Below are 17,047 nucleotides of genomic sequence, written 5' to 3' on the forward strand. Positions count from 1 at the left end.
TTTCTGACATAACTGGTCTCTGGTTAGGCACTATACTACATTGCATCATTAAGTCTGAAATTGTAGATTGGAGCCAGCTAGTGGTGAGGCTTAGAAAAAGAGACTTTTTAAAAGATATGTTAAATTAATTTCATAGGATAGTAGAGGTATAAGGAACCTCCACAGTTATTTGATCCAACCTGTACATTTTTCAACAGTTTAAAGTTGAGGCCTAAGGAATTTATTTTGTTTGTTTGTTTTGTTTTGTGGGACAATGAGGGTTAAGTGACTTGCCCAGGGTCACACAGCTAGTAGGTGTCAAGTGTCTGCAGTCATATTTGAACTCAGGTCCTCCCAAATCCAAGGCCAGTGCTTTATCCACTGCATGCCACCTAGCTGCCTCTTTACTTTGCACCTTGTTTGTTTGTTTGTTTGTTTTGTTTTGTGGGGCAGGCCTAAGGAATTTTGGGGGGGGGAGGGGCAATGAGGGTTAAGTGACTTGCCCAGGGTCACACGGCTAGTAACTGTCAAGTGTCTGAGGCTGGATTTGAACTCAGGTACTCCTGAATCCAAGGCCAGTGCGCAGTCTAGCTGCCCCTGGCCTAAGGAATTTAAATGGTCATATGGAGCAGAGGTGTTAAGTGTTCCACCAGTGCCCAGCAGGTGGCCTCTCTAACTGCAGCCAGAACTAGATTAAAATGAAATTAAGAAAATTTTCAAAAAATAAGTAAAAATACAACAAAACACAGATAATGTTGACACGTGGTTTCCTAAGCCACCATATAGACCCAGGAATCCTCAAGTGTGGTTTAGTGGACATTTTTCTATTTGAAATCGACACCACTGATTTAGAAAATGCAACATTTTTTGAGGGGGGAGAGTTATCTACTTGAAAAAAATCTAATCAGTTGGGGCAGCTAGGTGGTGCAGTGGATAGAGCACCAGCCCTGGAGTCAGGAGTACCTGAGTTCAAATCCGGCCTCAGACACTTAACACTTACTAGCTGTGTGACCCTGGGCAAGTCACTTTAACCCCAATTGCCTCACTAAAAAAACAAAAAGATCTAATCAATTTATTGACATCTCATATTGCTCTGATTTGTGAGAAAGTTTTACAAAATGGAAATGGAGGTTCTCATTTTCCTAGAGTAAAGTTGAAAAACATCTATCTGACTCCCCTCTAGAGACATATGTAGTCCTAAAACCACAAGTCAGAGCTCCAAGGGACCCTAGCTATCACCTTGTCCATTTCCATAAGATTTGCCTAAGGTCATACAAGTGAAATCTAAAGTAGAACCCAGGAATTCTGGTTTCCAACCTAGAGCTTTTCTACTATATACTTCTGCAAAGTTATATTGAGAAGTGACCTTAGTTCAAGTTCAGCCTCTGAAACATGCTGATCCTGGGCAAGTCACTTAACCTTGAAGCCCTCTAGTCAACTCTCTACATCTAAATTGTAGACAAGGTGCTGATCTGCGTTAGTAGAGTTTCTTTATCTGGAAGTGCTCTATAACAAGAAAATCACCCAACTGATCCCTATATGTCTCAAGCAAACATACCTTTATGACCTAGCTAAAAATAATGTTTATGATTAAAAACAACCATTGAACTATTTTTTTATACCAGAAATTTATACTCAATATTTAGTACTTATTTTGTCATGACTTTGCAGTTTACATATTACCTTTCCTGGGGCAGCTAGGTGGTGCAGTGGTTAGAGCACCGGCCCTGGATTCAGGAGGACCTGAGTTCAAATCCGACCTCAGACACTTAACACTTACTAGCTGTGTGACCCTGAGCAAGTCACTTAACCCCAATTGCCTCACCAAAAAAATAAAATAAAAATACATATTACCTTTCCTTATTAGGTTTAGGGAGGCCTATTTAAAGCCTTTTTCTCATCTTAGCCCCCTGTATATATACAGTTTATATATAAACATATACAGTATGTTTAAGTATATACAGTATATATAAACCATATATGCATACATAATATATATAAAAATATAGCTTGACTAGCTGTGTGACCCTGGGCAAGTCACTTAACCCTAATTGCCCCCCCAAAAAAATTGTGTATATGTATATATATATACATATACACATATATATGTGTGTGTGTATATGTATACAGTTGCAAAATGCTTTACAAATAATACCTTGTTTGATCCTCACACCTTGGGCGGTAGGCACTATTATTATCACCATTTTACCATGAGGAAAGCAGAGCAGACAGAGGTTAAGTGACCTGCCTAGGGTTACACAGCTAGGAAGTGACTGAGGCAGGATTTTAACTCAAGTCTTCCTGACTCCAGGCCCAGCTTTCTATCCACTGTGCCACTTATAATGGGTGATGAGATGGTGAAAAGATATGAGGGAATAAATAGTCCTTCATATGGCATAATAACAAGGCTAATTCATACCATTCTGAAGAGCAAGAAATAAGGACTCATCTCTTATTCTGGAGAAGTCTTTGCTTAGAAAAAATTGTTTCAGACCTCTGATTTGGTCAGTGTTCAAAATTCCCAAGACTGAAAACTTTTTCCATCAGTGGATGCCACTCATCAATCCCTTTAGACCCTCAGATTCTAGGATGATGAAAGGGTAACCCATTTTGCCTGGACCAAATAGTTAGTATGGGATTCAGGCAGGATTTGAATCTGAATATTTCTGAATTTAAATTCAGTCCTTCCTGCTCTATCTCACTATTGATATACTAATCAGAGATGTCAGTACTTAACGCAGTCTGTTATGGAAACAACATTAGCTGGTAATTGCAGATCTCATTGTGGTAAGGAATGTGGAAACTGAAGTCTTTTGTAAACTTAAAACTTTAAAACTAATTCAATACCAATATACAAGCCTCAATGTATTATAAATATTTTAAAAGGACATTTCCCTTAGTATATATTCATTAATTTCTTATTTGGTGGCACAGCGGATGTGGTGCCTAGATTAGGAAGACCTGAGTTCAAATCCTACCTCAAACATTTCCTAACTGTTTGACCCTGAGCAAGTCACTTAAACCTCAAAGTCTTCATCTGTAGTACTGGAATGGTAATAGTATTGGCTCCTGAGGATAAAATGAGAACATGTTTGAAAAGTGCTTCACAACTGTTAAATCATTATGTAAGTGCTGGTTTCTCTTATTATTCACATCCCCATGCTCCTTCTGTTTGTTCAGCTCATGCTCACCTCTCAGTTCACGTAGGTGTCTTGGACCCGGCCTGATAATCATTTCATGCTTTTATACTGTCTTATAGATTGGCAGGCTCCCCTAAACTGGGAGATCAGATGAACCCTGAACTTCAATCTCTAGAACTGGCAAGATAGAAATGGCTTTGCTAAACTTCCTTTCTCCTGACCCTTTGATCAATAAAACCACCCCCAGTTGCTGGTGGTGTTCTTTTGGCCATACTTGTGTTTGTCGATTGCTATCTTTCCTTTCCACTTCTCAGGTTGTTTTTAAATTCAGGATCATTCTTATTTCCCCTGTCCCTCTCCCCCATCTTATGTCACAAGTTAGTGGTAGATTCTATTTTGACTTGCAAACCTGTTTTCTTGGGCTGGGGTGGGAGTACAGGAGGATAGAGGTGGGGATGTGAGGGGAAAGGGCCAGTTCTTCCTGGTCCCAATGCCCATCAATTTCTCAAAATAATTGTTCATTCAGTCGCTTATCTATCTTGCTAGCTACCTATTTATTTATTTATTTGTTTATTTAAAGTTCACCAACGCATCTCCTGAGTGCTTTGTTTAAGTGCTCTCTAAGTGCCCTGTAATTTATGAATAAACAGCTGAAAATATTGGTGAAAGGTAGTGTGCTGAGTAGATCGAGATTAAACTTAACCTTGGTGTAGGGGTGTGTGTGTGTGTGTGTGTGGGTACTTCGACTTATTCTGTCTCTCCCACGCATATAACTCAAAATTATACACACACACACACACACACACACACACACAGGTTATTTCCACTGGACCAGTTGTTCCAGTTCCCCCCCACCCCTTTGTCTTGTCATTAACCTTCGTTCCCACCCCCAACCCCCCCACCCCCGCCCCATCTCCATCACACTAACTTCTCTGCGCTCTTTCCCCTCCACTTGCAAATGTTAACGTGAGTTTTTGATCAAAAGTCTCAGCTCAGCATCCCCCAGTCAGCCCTCCAGCTCATGATTGCTGCAGGCAGCCAGGTTCTTCTCTCTGCCTAGTAAGTCAAGCTACAAGCCGGAGTACCCGAGTGGCGGGAGTGGGGGTGGGGTAGGAGGAGTGGTAAAGGGGTAGTCATAAATATGTGTGTTTACGCGTGATTTCGGAGAAAATGTGCATTTACCTTCCCTTTGCCAAGAGAGCTAGCAGGTTTGACTACTTCCCGAAAGGGATCGAGGTGGGGGGGCTAGTAGAACTTCATTCAAAAGATAACTGGGGAAAGGTCGCAGTGACTCTATGCTAGATTGGAGAGGGCCAATATCTAGGGTGATTAAACAGCCGGTGAACTCGAATTCACTTCTACATTTTTTTTTAATTCCCCTCCAGGCCTGATGCTTAACAGTAAACAAAATTGTCAGGGGGAGGAGGTCTCTCTCGATCCTCGCCCGGGGTTAATTTTCCAATCACACGAGGGGGAGGAGATTTCCTCGTAGACAAGTAAAGGGTGATGGATAAACGTGCGGGCACTAAGACCGCAAGGCATTCGTTTCCTCCTACGGTTGATGCAGAAGCTGAGAGAGGAGGAGAACCCCAGACACAGGAGGAGAATAGGAAGAGCAGGAAAAGGCAATGCTAAATCCAGGATACAGCTGAGAGAGACCCAGAGGCTGCACAGGGAGGGGGAGAAGTCGGGGGGTGGGTGGGGGAAGAACCGCAGAGAGGACTAGAAAGGGGGGAAAACGCTTTTTGCAGATAATTTACATATTTTTATATAGAATACGCAGGGACTCAGAGAAGCAGTTCCAATGAACATGTCAGTGTTGACTTTGCAAGAATATGAATTTGAAAAGCAATTCAACGAGAATGAAGCCATCCAGTGGATGCAAGAGAACTGGTAGGTGATGTTTTGATGTAATATTATGTCTAGGTACCCTGACTGCCGTTTTGATGTGCCTTAATGTTTAATATTTCTGTACTAAGATTTGAGGTATGAATTGCACAAATACTAAGCGAATTTGTGTAAGTTCTTGTGTATAATACAGCCTACGCTGTATTAAGTGCACCTAGGAAAATATGAAATTCGTGTGAATAGGCACTATATATTATATAACATAATAGAACCACATGTGTTTATTGTATAGAAAGATGTGTGTATGGCAGAGGAAGGGGGTGATTCTTAGCTTTAGAATTCTAAGATGTATGATCTCCTAGTTTTTGTGTAAGAATTTACAATTTTTTTATAATGCATGGCCTGACATATTTGGAAATGGAAAAGCAGTCAGTATGTGAAAATTAACCACCTCCATCTCCTGATCACTCAAGCCCTTTTTCCATTCCCCCCTACCTCATTTGGGTACACTTCCCACACCCTTTCACCATCTCCTTTATGCCCTTCCTTTCTCCTTGTAGCCCTTTCCTATAATACTGCCCCTCGCCCCCCCCCATACACCCCCACGTTTTCCAGTCCCAATCATTCCTTTCTAGGGACTTCTTTCCCCATTTTGATCTGATCCCCTTTCCGGTTACAGGAAAGGGTGGGAGGGAAGAGACAACAATAATAAAAAATGAATGAACCCCGGCATGCGTAGAGACTCGCACCATTATTAACTTTTTGCTTTTAAATGAAAACGCGCCCCTGGCCCTCCCGAACCATTTGCTAGGCGTTGAAAGATTTTAATTCAAGTTATTTGAATATTAGAGCCACTGTTCGGGCCCTTATAGCCCTGGGGAGCGTGGGGGAGTCAGGGGCTCCTACTCAGAAAAAGTTCTACGGGAGGGATGCATCAGTCTTGTTTACTATGTGTGTTCCCTTCTCCAGCCCCGCAGAAAATCCCAGTGCTAGGTGATCCAGTGTCACCTTGCAATATTTATCAGGAGGAGCATGTAATGGACTAATCCGTGTAGTCAGATACGGGGGCACGATTATAGTTTTCTTTTTCGACCGAGAGCCCTGCAAAGTCCCCCGAAATCCGGAGGCTCCATCAGGCGGCAGTCCTCTACCCCAGGTGAACCCATGCTGCTGTAGGGGGCTGCCTGGAGCCTCCCAGGGCTCGCGGAGGTTCCTTCTTTTACACGCACGCTCGGCGAGCTGCAGACCCACGCGTGCGCGCACAGACACAGACACACACACACCCTCAATCCTATCAATGAGAAACCACACGGCTCTGGCAGGAGGCGAGGCCAGGCAGACGGATTGGGGGTGTAGGGGAAGAAGAAGGGTGGTGGTGCAGTGGGGTGCCTGATTAGGGAGGTTCAACTCGCCTCCTCTCTTGATCCACCTCCAGGCGCCCGGGCTGTTTTCCCCCCAACCCCCCACCCCACCTCAGGCCCGGGAGGAAGGGAGAACTTGCAACTCGGTGCTGTTAGGGGCAGAGACGCCATCCGCTCCGGCCCAGGGGCGCACACCATCAAGCACACGTGTACTCGGACGCCCTGCCGGCTCCTTCTTCCCCTCTCCCCCATCCCCCTCCCGACCACTTCCTCCCCAGGCCGGACCTGGCGAGCATTTCCCATTTGCCGCTGCATTTAACCCTTTCTTGCCCCTCTCCCTGTGTTTCCCCACCCCTGGGGTTGAGCTTGCTCTCCAGAGGAGGCTGGGGGTGCACTGGAGGAGACGGGAGACCGGGCCTGCTCCGAGGTGGGAGGAGGAGCTCATCGCGTTTGCACTGGCTGCAGTGGTGCGGGGGGGGGGGGGGGGGGGGGGGGGGGGGAAGAATGCAGAGGGCGCAGTGGTGTGATGTGGGGTGAGCGCGCGCTTGTATGTATGATGTGCGCGCGTTTGTGCGCAGGGGAGGGAGGGAGAGTGTAGGAGACGTTTTTGGAGGAACTGGAAGTGTGTTACACGCAGAGGTTGCTGGGCGTGCTCTGCAAGTAGAGTGGCGACGGCGGCAGACTGGCACACACCCAGCAGTGGTGGTGGCGGCAGCGGCGGCGGCGCATCCAGGTTGACCACTGGGAGGAGGCCAGGAACTCCTGTTGAGCTCCCTTAGCCAGTAGAAAATTAAACATTTAAAAGCCCTGGTTGCTTCCCTCTAAACTGTAAGCTTCCCTCTTCACCCCTGACACGGCATCCTTGGTCAATTTTGAGAAATCTCCCAGCCCTTCGTGGTACTGGTGGAGCTATGTGAAAGCTCCAGATTCCTTAGTAACCCCAAGCCAGTTTAGCTGGTGTCATTTTGCTGCATTATCCCCTTATTACACAAGCTCTCCCCTACTGAGTGCCCCTCTAACAGGCATCATCTCCTATTCCTTTTGTCCCTGTAGTCCTTGTTTGACTTTCTTCAGTTGTGGCCCATATCCAACTTCCTGTACCCACTCTCAACCTGTGTCCTGTTCTTCCTTTAGTGGGTTGCTACTCTTTGCCCTCAGCAGCTATAATCCATGGCATCTTTTCTTCAAAAAAACCTGCTCAGTCCTTTCTCTGCCCCTTCCTAGGTGCTCCCTTCCAGTGCCTTTTCTGCCCCCCTCCCCCATGCCCCTTATTGTACTTAATCCAGCTTGTATTTTTTTTCCAAGCTAACATTTTTCTTCTCAGTCAGGTTTGGTTAACCTAGCAGATTGTATTTACCACAGCTTCAATTGGACATCTCATTACCTGCCATATTTAACTTCATATCCTACACAAGTTCTATTCACCCATATCTTCCATCACCACTCACCAGTATTTGGCCTGATACTTTGTCTTTTTAAAATTCAAGGTTTTTCAATTAATAGGATTTCTTTTCTCTCCTACCTTCCCCCATATATGTATACATACATACATATGGTTAAATTATGTATGCACACATATAAAAGTATGTGTGTGTGTGTGTGTGTGTGTGCAGTTAAGCCACACCTTTCATTCTAGTGTTCCCACTTTTCTCCTTTGCTTGATCTCTTTCTTTCCTTACACTCTCATTTTCCTTCCTTCTAGGCCTGCACAAAGCAATCTGTGAAATCTGTTTGCCAGCTCACCTGGGCTTTCTTCCTAACTTGATTATGTTTTACCTGTATCTAACTCACTCTTTAAATATTTTCCTTAACACAAAAAACACTACCACCACAAAGGACTTAATAAGATAGTCTGTCAGAAATTCACCTGCCATTATCCCCTCCCCCTCATGAATGAGGAAAGGAACTAGCTGCTTGTGGCCCTAGATACCTATGGAAGCCTGTGGGAAGTAATGGGTTACTTTGAAGATTCATGTTTCATTATAACCACTGTTAGTTATCTGTTTCCTTGCAGGAGGGATAGGATAAGCTTCTGAGGAATGGATTTTTCTTTCATCACCACTCCCCACGTTGTTCTCAGTCTATAGACCTCTTGTCTATTTGACTTATTTTCTTAGATTTGTCTTTAGTTTAGTTCTGTATTTTGTTCTTCCTGATTTACCCTAAATGAAGTTGGAGAGGATGCTTATGTTTAGATTTTGTTGTCAAGTAGGCAGGTAAACTACCTATTTGGAAAATTGTCTGATGAACTTATTGACTTCTATGCTGACACCCTCAAATTGCTGATGTAAGAAGAAGCTTTCCTCTGTGGAAGAGTGGAAGTATAATGTTAACTAGGTTTTCACTTTCCGAAGTCCAGGCACATGTTGTTTTTTGTTGTTGTTTTTGTTTTTGTTGGGGCAATGGGGGTTAAGTGACTTGCCCAGGGTTACACAGCTAGTGTCAAGTGTCTGAGGCCGGATTTGAACTCAGGTACTCCTGAATCCTGGGCCGGTGCTTTATCCACTGCGCCACCTAGCCACCCCCCAGGCATATGTTTAAAAAACAAATTGTATTCTTACCTCGAGAACCACTTTCTGTTAGAGCTGGAAGGAACCTTTTGAGATCATCTAGGCCAGCCCCATCCCCATCTCCCCCTTCCCAGGTAGGGAAACTGAGGCTCAAAGTGGTTAGTTAAGGAATTTCACCAAGGTCACACGGCTAATTAGTAGCAGAAATAGGATGCCGGACTCAAGTCATTGAAATTCAGTAAAAACAAAACAAAAACAGACCTATCATTTTGTCTTTCAGTCTTCTGTTGAGTTTAGAATAAACTCTAGTGTAATGTTGATTATACAAGGTGTTTTTTTTTAATGATTTAGTCTTAAATTGTGTAAGGCAATAGTAAATGCTACTCCACCCCTTTCAAGAGAAATGTTTTGAATCAACTTCTAGGGAAAAAATACAATATTAAAATTAAATAAACCATTCCCAACTGAAATCTTATCTTTTGCATTTGTCACTAAATAGCCCTCCTCAGCACAATCTTAGGGAGGCTATTAAAATTTAAAATTGCCCCAAGATGACACATCTGAAATCTTCCAGGAAAGTAAAGAAATGTAAATTATCTTTTTCTGTATCTGGATTCCTAACATGATTGTTTAAACTTCCATCATTTACATTTGACCTATAACCCGTATAGATTATATAACTAAATAGGATCCCTTTGAAGGATATATTTTGCTGTTAAAGTTGTTTCACTTTAAGTGTTCAAGTAGAGAGGTGACCTCCTCCCATGTATTGGAGAAGTTGATTTATTGGGACCAGATAATATTTAAGGCCACAAATTCTTAAGAGTCTGTGATTCTACTGGCAGCTAAGTAAGTAGCACTGTGGATTAGACCAAAGCCCTGGAGTCAGGAGGACCTGAGCTCAAACCCCATGACCTTTGGCAAGTCACTTAACCCCAATTGCCTTCCCTCTCCCTTCCCCCTCACATAGATCCCATGATTCTAAAAGGATAACGAGATATTAGTGAAATAAAGTTTGCTCTTTTTTCCAGTAAGACTTTGTCAAACAGGAAAGAGTTCCACTAAATGCATGTTTATTACATTTTGTATTATCTCAGTGAGTGTTTCATTCTGATTCATGTTCTGCTCCCATTTTAACTTTTTAGTAGATATTTTCTTCCATAATAGATTAGAACAACATAAAAAGCAATTCTGGAAGGGAACAAATAGCACATACCATAATAATTTCAAGTAAAAATATTCCTAGGTAGTAAAACAATTTTTATCTGGTGACAGTTTATTTTTGAAATTCTAGGAGAAGCTCTCCATACTAAAGATGTTTCAATCATTGCAATTTTTAGATGTTTTTGACTCACTTAATTTCAACAGGAATTTACGAAGCTCCTACCATGTGTTAGATTGGCAGAAATGTCGTTTTATGGGAATACAGTGGGTAACCCGTGTTGCTTTTACCTAAAGAGAAAGAGGGGCAAATTGTGTGGTTTCCCTTCCGGGATCTTTGCCTTTTCTCCTTCTAAACCACTCTGGTTTAATTTATTACCGCTGACAACAAGAGAGAAGAAATGATGAGGGAATGTAAAATAGGCACAAAATTCATTGTAGGAGCAGAAAAAGTGCCCCCACCATTCACCCACCCAAGCCCACACTGCCTCTTCTGCAGATTTTGCTCCCAGACACGGGACTCCGGGCTTACAGCAGCGGGTGACAGTCCCTCCAGTTGTAATTGTCTGGCCAATAATAATTATCTTCTGATGTCTGCTGACATGGTGTTCACCAATAGGAAAGCTGGAGGCCTGTGCTGACTGCTCTAACATTATGTATGTAAGGTGACGTCATGAAAGGGCTCGTCTCAAATCTGCATGACAGCCCCCTCCCCCTTTCAGCCCTGTAGCATCTCCGGGAGCTACTGGCCGCAATTTGCGCCCCCCCACGCCCCCCACCATGAGTTAACTTTTTTTTTCCTTTCTTTTTTCTCATTCATAGTGTTAAGGTGGTATATTGTCTTTCTTTTTGCTTCACAGGTTTTTTTTCTAAAGTAATGTAGGATTGTAGGATTTCTTAAAGTTCACAAGGAATCTTGTTTAGTCACAGATATCATTTAAAACTTTTTTTTTAAGTTTACTTTTAAAAGTAGGTATTTATATATAGTCTCTTGTCCAGCCCATTGTGTTTCAAATAGAGCTGCTTGATTATGTTCTCTTTTACACTTCCCAGGAAGTCCAGCCTGGTGATGGACAGTTTAAATGCCAGAGGAAAAACCCAGACATTAAGCATGGTAGAAATAGCACTGACTCTGGATTCCAGTTCAGATCCCGTATCTGACACCACCCATGTATGTGATCTTGGGCTTGGGTTTCCTTGTCTGTAAAAAGAGGGGTTTGAGCTGGGTGGCCTCTGAGTCCCCTTCCTGTGCTAAATCTAGGATTCTATGAAAATATAAGCAGTGGGCTATTTTTATAGTAATATCTGGTTACACCTTTCAAGTGCCAAGAGGGTTAGCAGACAGTAGTAATAGTGCAGCAAGTTTAACATCACAGGGGGAAAAAAACAAAACAAAACCAGAAACTAGTTCTTCCCCTCAAGAAGCTTACATTTACTAGAATGTAGAAGATGTTACTATATAAGGAAACAAGATTCTTTGTATCCCCAGTGTCATTCATGCACATAGCAAGTGCTTATTAAATGTTTGGTGGCAAAGTGGATAGAGTGCTGGGCCTACAGTCAGGAAGACTCATCTTCAGATGAGTTAAAATCTTGCCTCAAACACTTAATACCTGTCTGAGTCTGGGCATGTTACTTCGCCCTATTTGCCTCAGTTTGCTCATTTGTAAAATGAGCTGGAGAAGGAAATAGCAAACCACTCTAGTATCTTTGACAAGAAAACCCTAAATGGGGTCAGGGAGAGTTTGGCACATCACACACACACACACACACACACACACACACACACACACACACAGGTTACAATTAGAATCCATAGCTCTTAACTTGTATTCTATTAATCCTTCCACCTAGGTTCTCCATCTGAATGTGCCAAGGGTTTTAATCCAGATCAAATGTAGCTCCTTCAAAGAGACAGGATACAACCAGGAGGAATTCTTTAGACTTGTTGGAGACTAGAAGGTGGAGAATAATGAGGATGTAAACACACTTCCTTCAAAGGAACAATTGAGACCATTTACAACACAGAGAGAAAAGTGGAAAATTGTGGCCAGCTCAAATCATTCAGGAAATCTTTATTTTTTACCTCTGTGTTCTGGATATTTCTGGCCAAACCATTCTTTTGGTCTGAAGTATACAGAAAGTTACTTGAATTACACATTTACAAGTATAGACATAGGTGTGTTCTTAACAAATGGAAATAAAAACTTTCATCAATCCACAGAAATTTGCCTAATACTTTGTTTCCATTTCTATTCAACCCCTCTTATCTGTTTCCCTTAGAACCACTGTAGCAAAAGCTATCATGACAGACATACTTAGTTATTCAGCCCCACAAATAGGTTTTCTTTCCCCCCCCCAAATAACAGGCATTGGGGTTTTTTTAATCTTTAACATATTAGAACAGTGATTCTCAAATTGTTGTCCAGGTCCCAGAACCTTTAAGGGGATCTTTGAGACTGAACTATTTTAATAATAATACTAAGATGTTTTAGTTTCTTTTTAAAAAAATAATAAACATTTTTATTTAAAGTTTTGAGTTCCAGATTTTATCCCATCTTCCCTCCCTGAGGCAGTAAGCAATCAGATTACACATGTGCAATCATGTAAAACATTACTATATTAGCCATTTTGTATAAGAAAACTTGAATAAAAGAAAAAATGAAAAAGTGAAAAGTAGCATGCTTCAGTCTGTGTTCCATCAATATCAGTTATTTCTCTGGAGGTGGATAGTCTGCTTCATCATTAGTCCTTTGGGATAGTCTTGGATTGTTGTATTGCTAAGGATAGTTAAGTCATTCAGTTTTTCACTGAACAATATTGCTGTCACTGCACAATGTTCTCTTGGTTCTGCTCACTTAGATGTTTTAATTTCTGATAAAGTAAATATATTATGGATATAGCTCACTTAAAAAAAAGGCTCTTTGGAGTTCTCAGTAACTTTTAGGAGTATAAAGGAGCCCTGAGGACAAAAAGTTTGAGATGAGAACTGCTGGGTTAAAATAAAAATTGAAAATGCAAAGAAATACACAGCAACTGACATAGTACGGGAATACAAAATGCTATAGATATTGTTACTTAAGTGTTAAGTGTCTGAGGCCGGATTTGACCTCAGGTACTCCTGACTCCAGGGCAGGTGCTCTATCCACTGCGCCACCTAGCTGCCCAATATTATTACTTTTTTAACAGATGAAGAAATAAAGGCTCATAAAGCTTCAGTGACTTACCTAAGGTCATACATCAAGGAAGCATGAGGTGGGATTTGAATACAATTATCTCAAGAATTATACATTCTTTTCACCACACCAGTTTTATTTTGATAAATAGTATATATTACATGTTTCTTGGTTAGTTGTTTATGTTACACAGTAACATTATATGGTTACATTACACAGTATATGTTTTCCATCTATTCATTTAAGACATTTCATGAGAAGGAAAGTTTTTAGCTGCTAAGTGAAGAGTTTGCAAAGTAAGTACATAGAATCGAGAGTTATAAGATCATCTAATTACATGATTAGAGATCATCAAATGCAAACTTCTCATTTCACATGAGGAAAGTGATTTCTCCACTGACCCTAAATGCATTGCCATTTTTTCTTTATAATTTACTTTTTTATTTTAATGGAGAAAGCATTTCTTTTCTCTAGCTCCTGCCACATTGAAAAAGAGAAAAAAAAGAAAAGCCAAATGCATGTAACAATTGTGACAAATATGCATAGCCAGGCAAAACAAATTCCAGAACTGGCCATGTCCAAAATGTCACATTCTTCATGGCATTGAGTCTCTCACTTTCTCTGTAAGGAGATGGTTATCATGCTTCAGCATAGTCAACTACCATATTGATTAGAGTTCTTGAAACATTGTCATTTGTTTGTCTTAATGTTTTGTATACTTTGTTCTCTTGGTTCTCCTCACTTCACTACACATCAGGCCACCCCCGTCTTCCCAGGTTTCTGTGAAACTGTCCGTTTTGTCATTTCTTATCACACAGCAGTATTTCCATTATTTTTGTATTCTGTAATTTATTCAGTCCTTCCTCAGCTGATGAGCTCCTTGCCACTATAAAAAAATGTTGTCATTATGGATCCTTTTCTTTTTCTTTGATCTCTTTGGTCTCTACCTTGGAGTGGTTGAAACCCCTTTTCCTTTAACCACAACGGCTTCTAATTTACAGAGGACAATTAAAATAATATTAAAAGTGTTTCAAAACTACACTAATGATATACACATGCCCTTAAGAGCCACACCAAATAGACCAGCACAGTGAAAATCCCCTGAAACCTAACCAAAAGAAAAGATAGGCTTTCTGACAATTTATGGAGTGTTGCTCAATTCCTTGTAGGTGTAATTTGATTACTTCTAAACCTTCTGTACATGAGTATGTACAAATTTATATGGCTGGCATAGTTTAGACCTTATGCAAAATGTTCATCTGGTGTAACATTACAACCAGCTGCCAATAACTTTAATGTAGAAGAATTGATAAAAGGGGGCACGGGAACTATGTTGAGCTACACTAAAATGCAAATTTATGTGTGTCATTTAAGTTGGTTGTTCCCTTTGTATTCTCCAGATACCCTAGACATAAGGTCAATATTAATAAAATTTCATGAATATAACAAGACTTGTTTGCTCAGTGAATAGTTTTGCAATCTGCACTGTGGGTGGAGCACCCACATTGCCCAGTTCACAGATCCACAGAAGTATCCAAGTATGTTTCACATTTATAATTAATAATGATATACATTATCTTTAATTTTAGGTTTGCCTTTCAGTCAGTCACTAAACCCTTACTAAGCACTTGAATTATGCCAGGCATTATGGAAGTGCCAAGGATACAAAGAAAGGCAAAAGCCAAGACCCTGCCCTTGAGAAGCTTACAGTCTAAGGTGGGGAGACAACATGCTAACAACTATGTACAAACAAGTATAGACAGAGTAAATGGGAAGTGATCCACACAGGGAAGGCATTAGAATTAAGGGAGATTCAGTAAGCTTTCGCTAGAAGTGGGGATTTTAGTTGATTCTTGGAACAAGATGAAGAGGGAGAACATTCTAGCCATCAGGTACAGCTAAGTAAAAATGCCTGGAGTCAAAGGCTGTGATGGCTTATTGGAAGAACAGAATCCCTGTCATTGTCCCAGTGACTGTGCCCCAGGATCATAGATGATGTGCTAAGGGATCAGATGTAACAAGATCAGAAAGGTTGGGAGTTGAGGGTGGGCAGTGAATCTGGCTTGTTCTCAGGAATCACTTTTTACTTTAGCTGCTCTCAACCCACTTAACTTGAAACCTACCTCAGCAGAAAAGTCAGCCAATAGAACACATTTACATAAAGGGCTCTACATAATATTAGCTTTGTGTTAATATTGACAAGGGCAGACATATACTGATGAAAAGCTCCTAATCTTCCAGAGACGCAATTGCTTACACAATTTCCTTTATTTTTTCATCATAATAATTTTTCTTCCCTTTGAAAGATTTTTTAGTGTTTATGATTGCTTAATTTTATTTTAAAATTTATTTTATGGTTGCTTAATTTTAGCATGGCCAGAGAATAGAATGTGATAAAGTGTGATATGCGTATATATCCAAATCAGATAAGCAAATATGTCTTAAGCAAAATACATTTGGTAGGCCTATTTTTTTTCTTAATGTTATAGTTTAGGGGCAGCTGGGTGGCACAGTGGATAGAGTACCAGCCCTGGATTCAGGAGGACCTGAGTTCAAATCCGGTCTCAGACACTTACCACTTATTAGCTGTGTGACCCTGGACAAGTCACTTAACCCCAATTGCCCAGCATAAAAAAAAAAAAAGTTATAGTTTAACTCTCGGTTTTGCTAAGATTTATCATGGGATTCAATTTAACAAACACTTTTTACACTCCTGTGTGCTACTCACTGTGCTAGGTATATTAGAACAAAAATACTGAATAATCCCTGCCTTTAAGGAAATGATATTTCTTTAGGAATTATGAATCTTTCACTTGGGATTCTGAATTATTTGACTTGGCTCCAAATCGACACTCGTTAACAATTTCATTTTGTACTTCTAGATCTCCAATGAGAAAACAGAATACAAGGAGAGAAGTACTAGTGTCCCAATAGTTTATAGAAAAAAGTCTTTTATAAAATTAAGTGATTTTAGGTAGGGACAGCCCTGACTGATCCAGATTTAGAACCCTTCTTAAATTTCAATATGAATTTCAGAGCATTCTCTGACTATCTTAAATGGGGGTTTCAAAGAATCCTATCTGATTATTTAAAATCGGTAAATGTACACACACACATTTATATATAACATTAATTTCAGACCATAGGCCAGAGCAGGCTGCCCCATGTTGCAAAGAGGAAATTATACAGAACTGCTATAAAGAATCCAATCAGAAAAGACAATGAACCAGTCATTCAGCAAGAGAAAAGGACCACCCATGTACAGCTCTAGTCTTCTTGTTCTATCCATACAATGTGAGGAGAACATAAGGAAGGCATGCCAGGAGAGAGACCCCCTGTACCTGCTCTACTTATGGGAGGGCTTGGATAAGGGGTAAGACAGAGTGAGCATCATGAGTGCCCAATATGAATGAGATGACATCCATTGGAATCACAGAGTGTAATGTTCTTAACAAGCATAAACATTGTAAAATGGTAGCATTTAGGGATAGCACCAAGGAATATATCACTGTTCTGATAATGTATCTTTAAAATGTTATTATAACTGATACCCTCTAGTTTTCTAGGCTGATGGGACTTATGTCCAGTGGCAACCCTTCCATTCATGTGTGTAAAGTTAATTAAAATGTAAATGCATTTAAACAGCATGACTTACCTAAAAGGGGTTAATTAACATTTTTAGAAGAAATGAGTTCAGTGTTCTTGTATGCTTTGAAGTTGGGAGCATTAGGCTCTTCCCTGAAGGAGGTGAAATGAAAGAAAACTTGAGTTAAGACTTAATGAAAGGGCTTCATCTTGAAATCCTTTTTGTGGGTACCTTCTATTGAAGTCAGTGAGAGTTACATGCTGTTAATAAATGGAGCTGAATTGGA

General features: G+C 40.8%; 1 protein-coding gene across 1 annotated transcript in view; it reads left to right on the forward strand.

Moving 5' to 3' along the window:
• The first annotated feature begins 4,617 nt into the window (after nucleotides 1–4,617).
• ELOVL6 (ELOVL fatty acid elongase 6) overlaps nucleotides 4,618–17,047 on the forward strand; it is a 137,251-nt gene continuing 124,821 nt past the window's right edge. The window contains exon 1 of the mRNA XM_043972932.1: nucleotides 4,618–5,012. Coding sequence (XP_043828867.1) covers nucleotides 4,924–5,012 — 89 coding nt within the window. The 5' untranslated portion in view covers nucleotides 4,618–4,923. The remainder of the gene's footprint in view (nucleotides 5,013–17,047) is intronic.

This window comes from Dromiciops gliroides, chromosome 6, assembly GCF_019393635.1.
Source record: "Dromiciops gliroides isolate mDroGli1 chromosome 6, mDroGli1.pri, whole genome shotgun sequence".
NCBI classification, from domain to species: domain Eukaryota; kingdom Metazoa; phylum Chordata; class Mammalia; order Microbiotheria; family Microbiotheriidae; genus Dromiciops; species Dromiciops gliroides.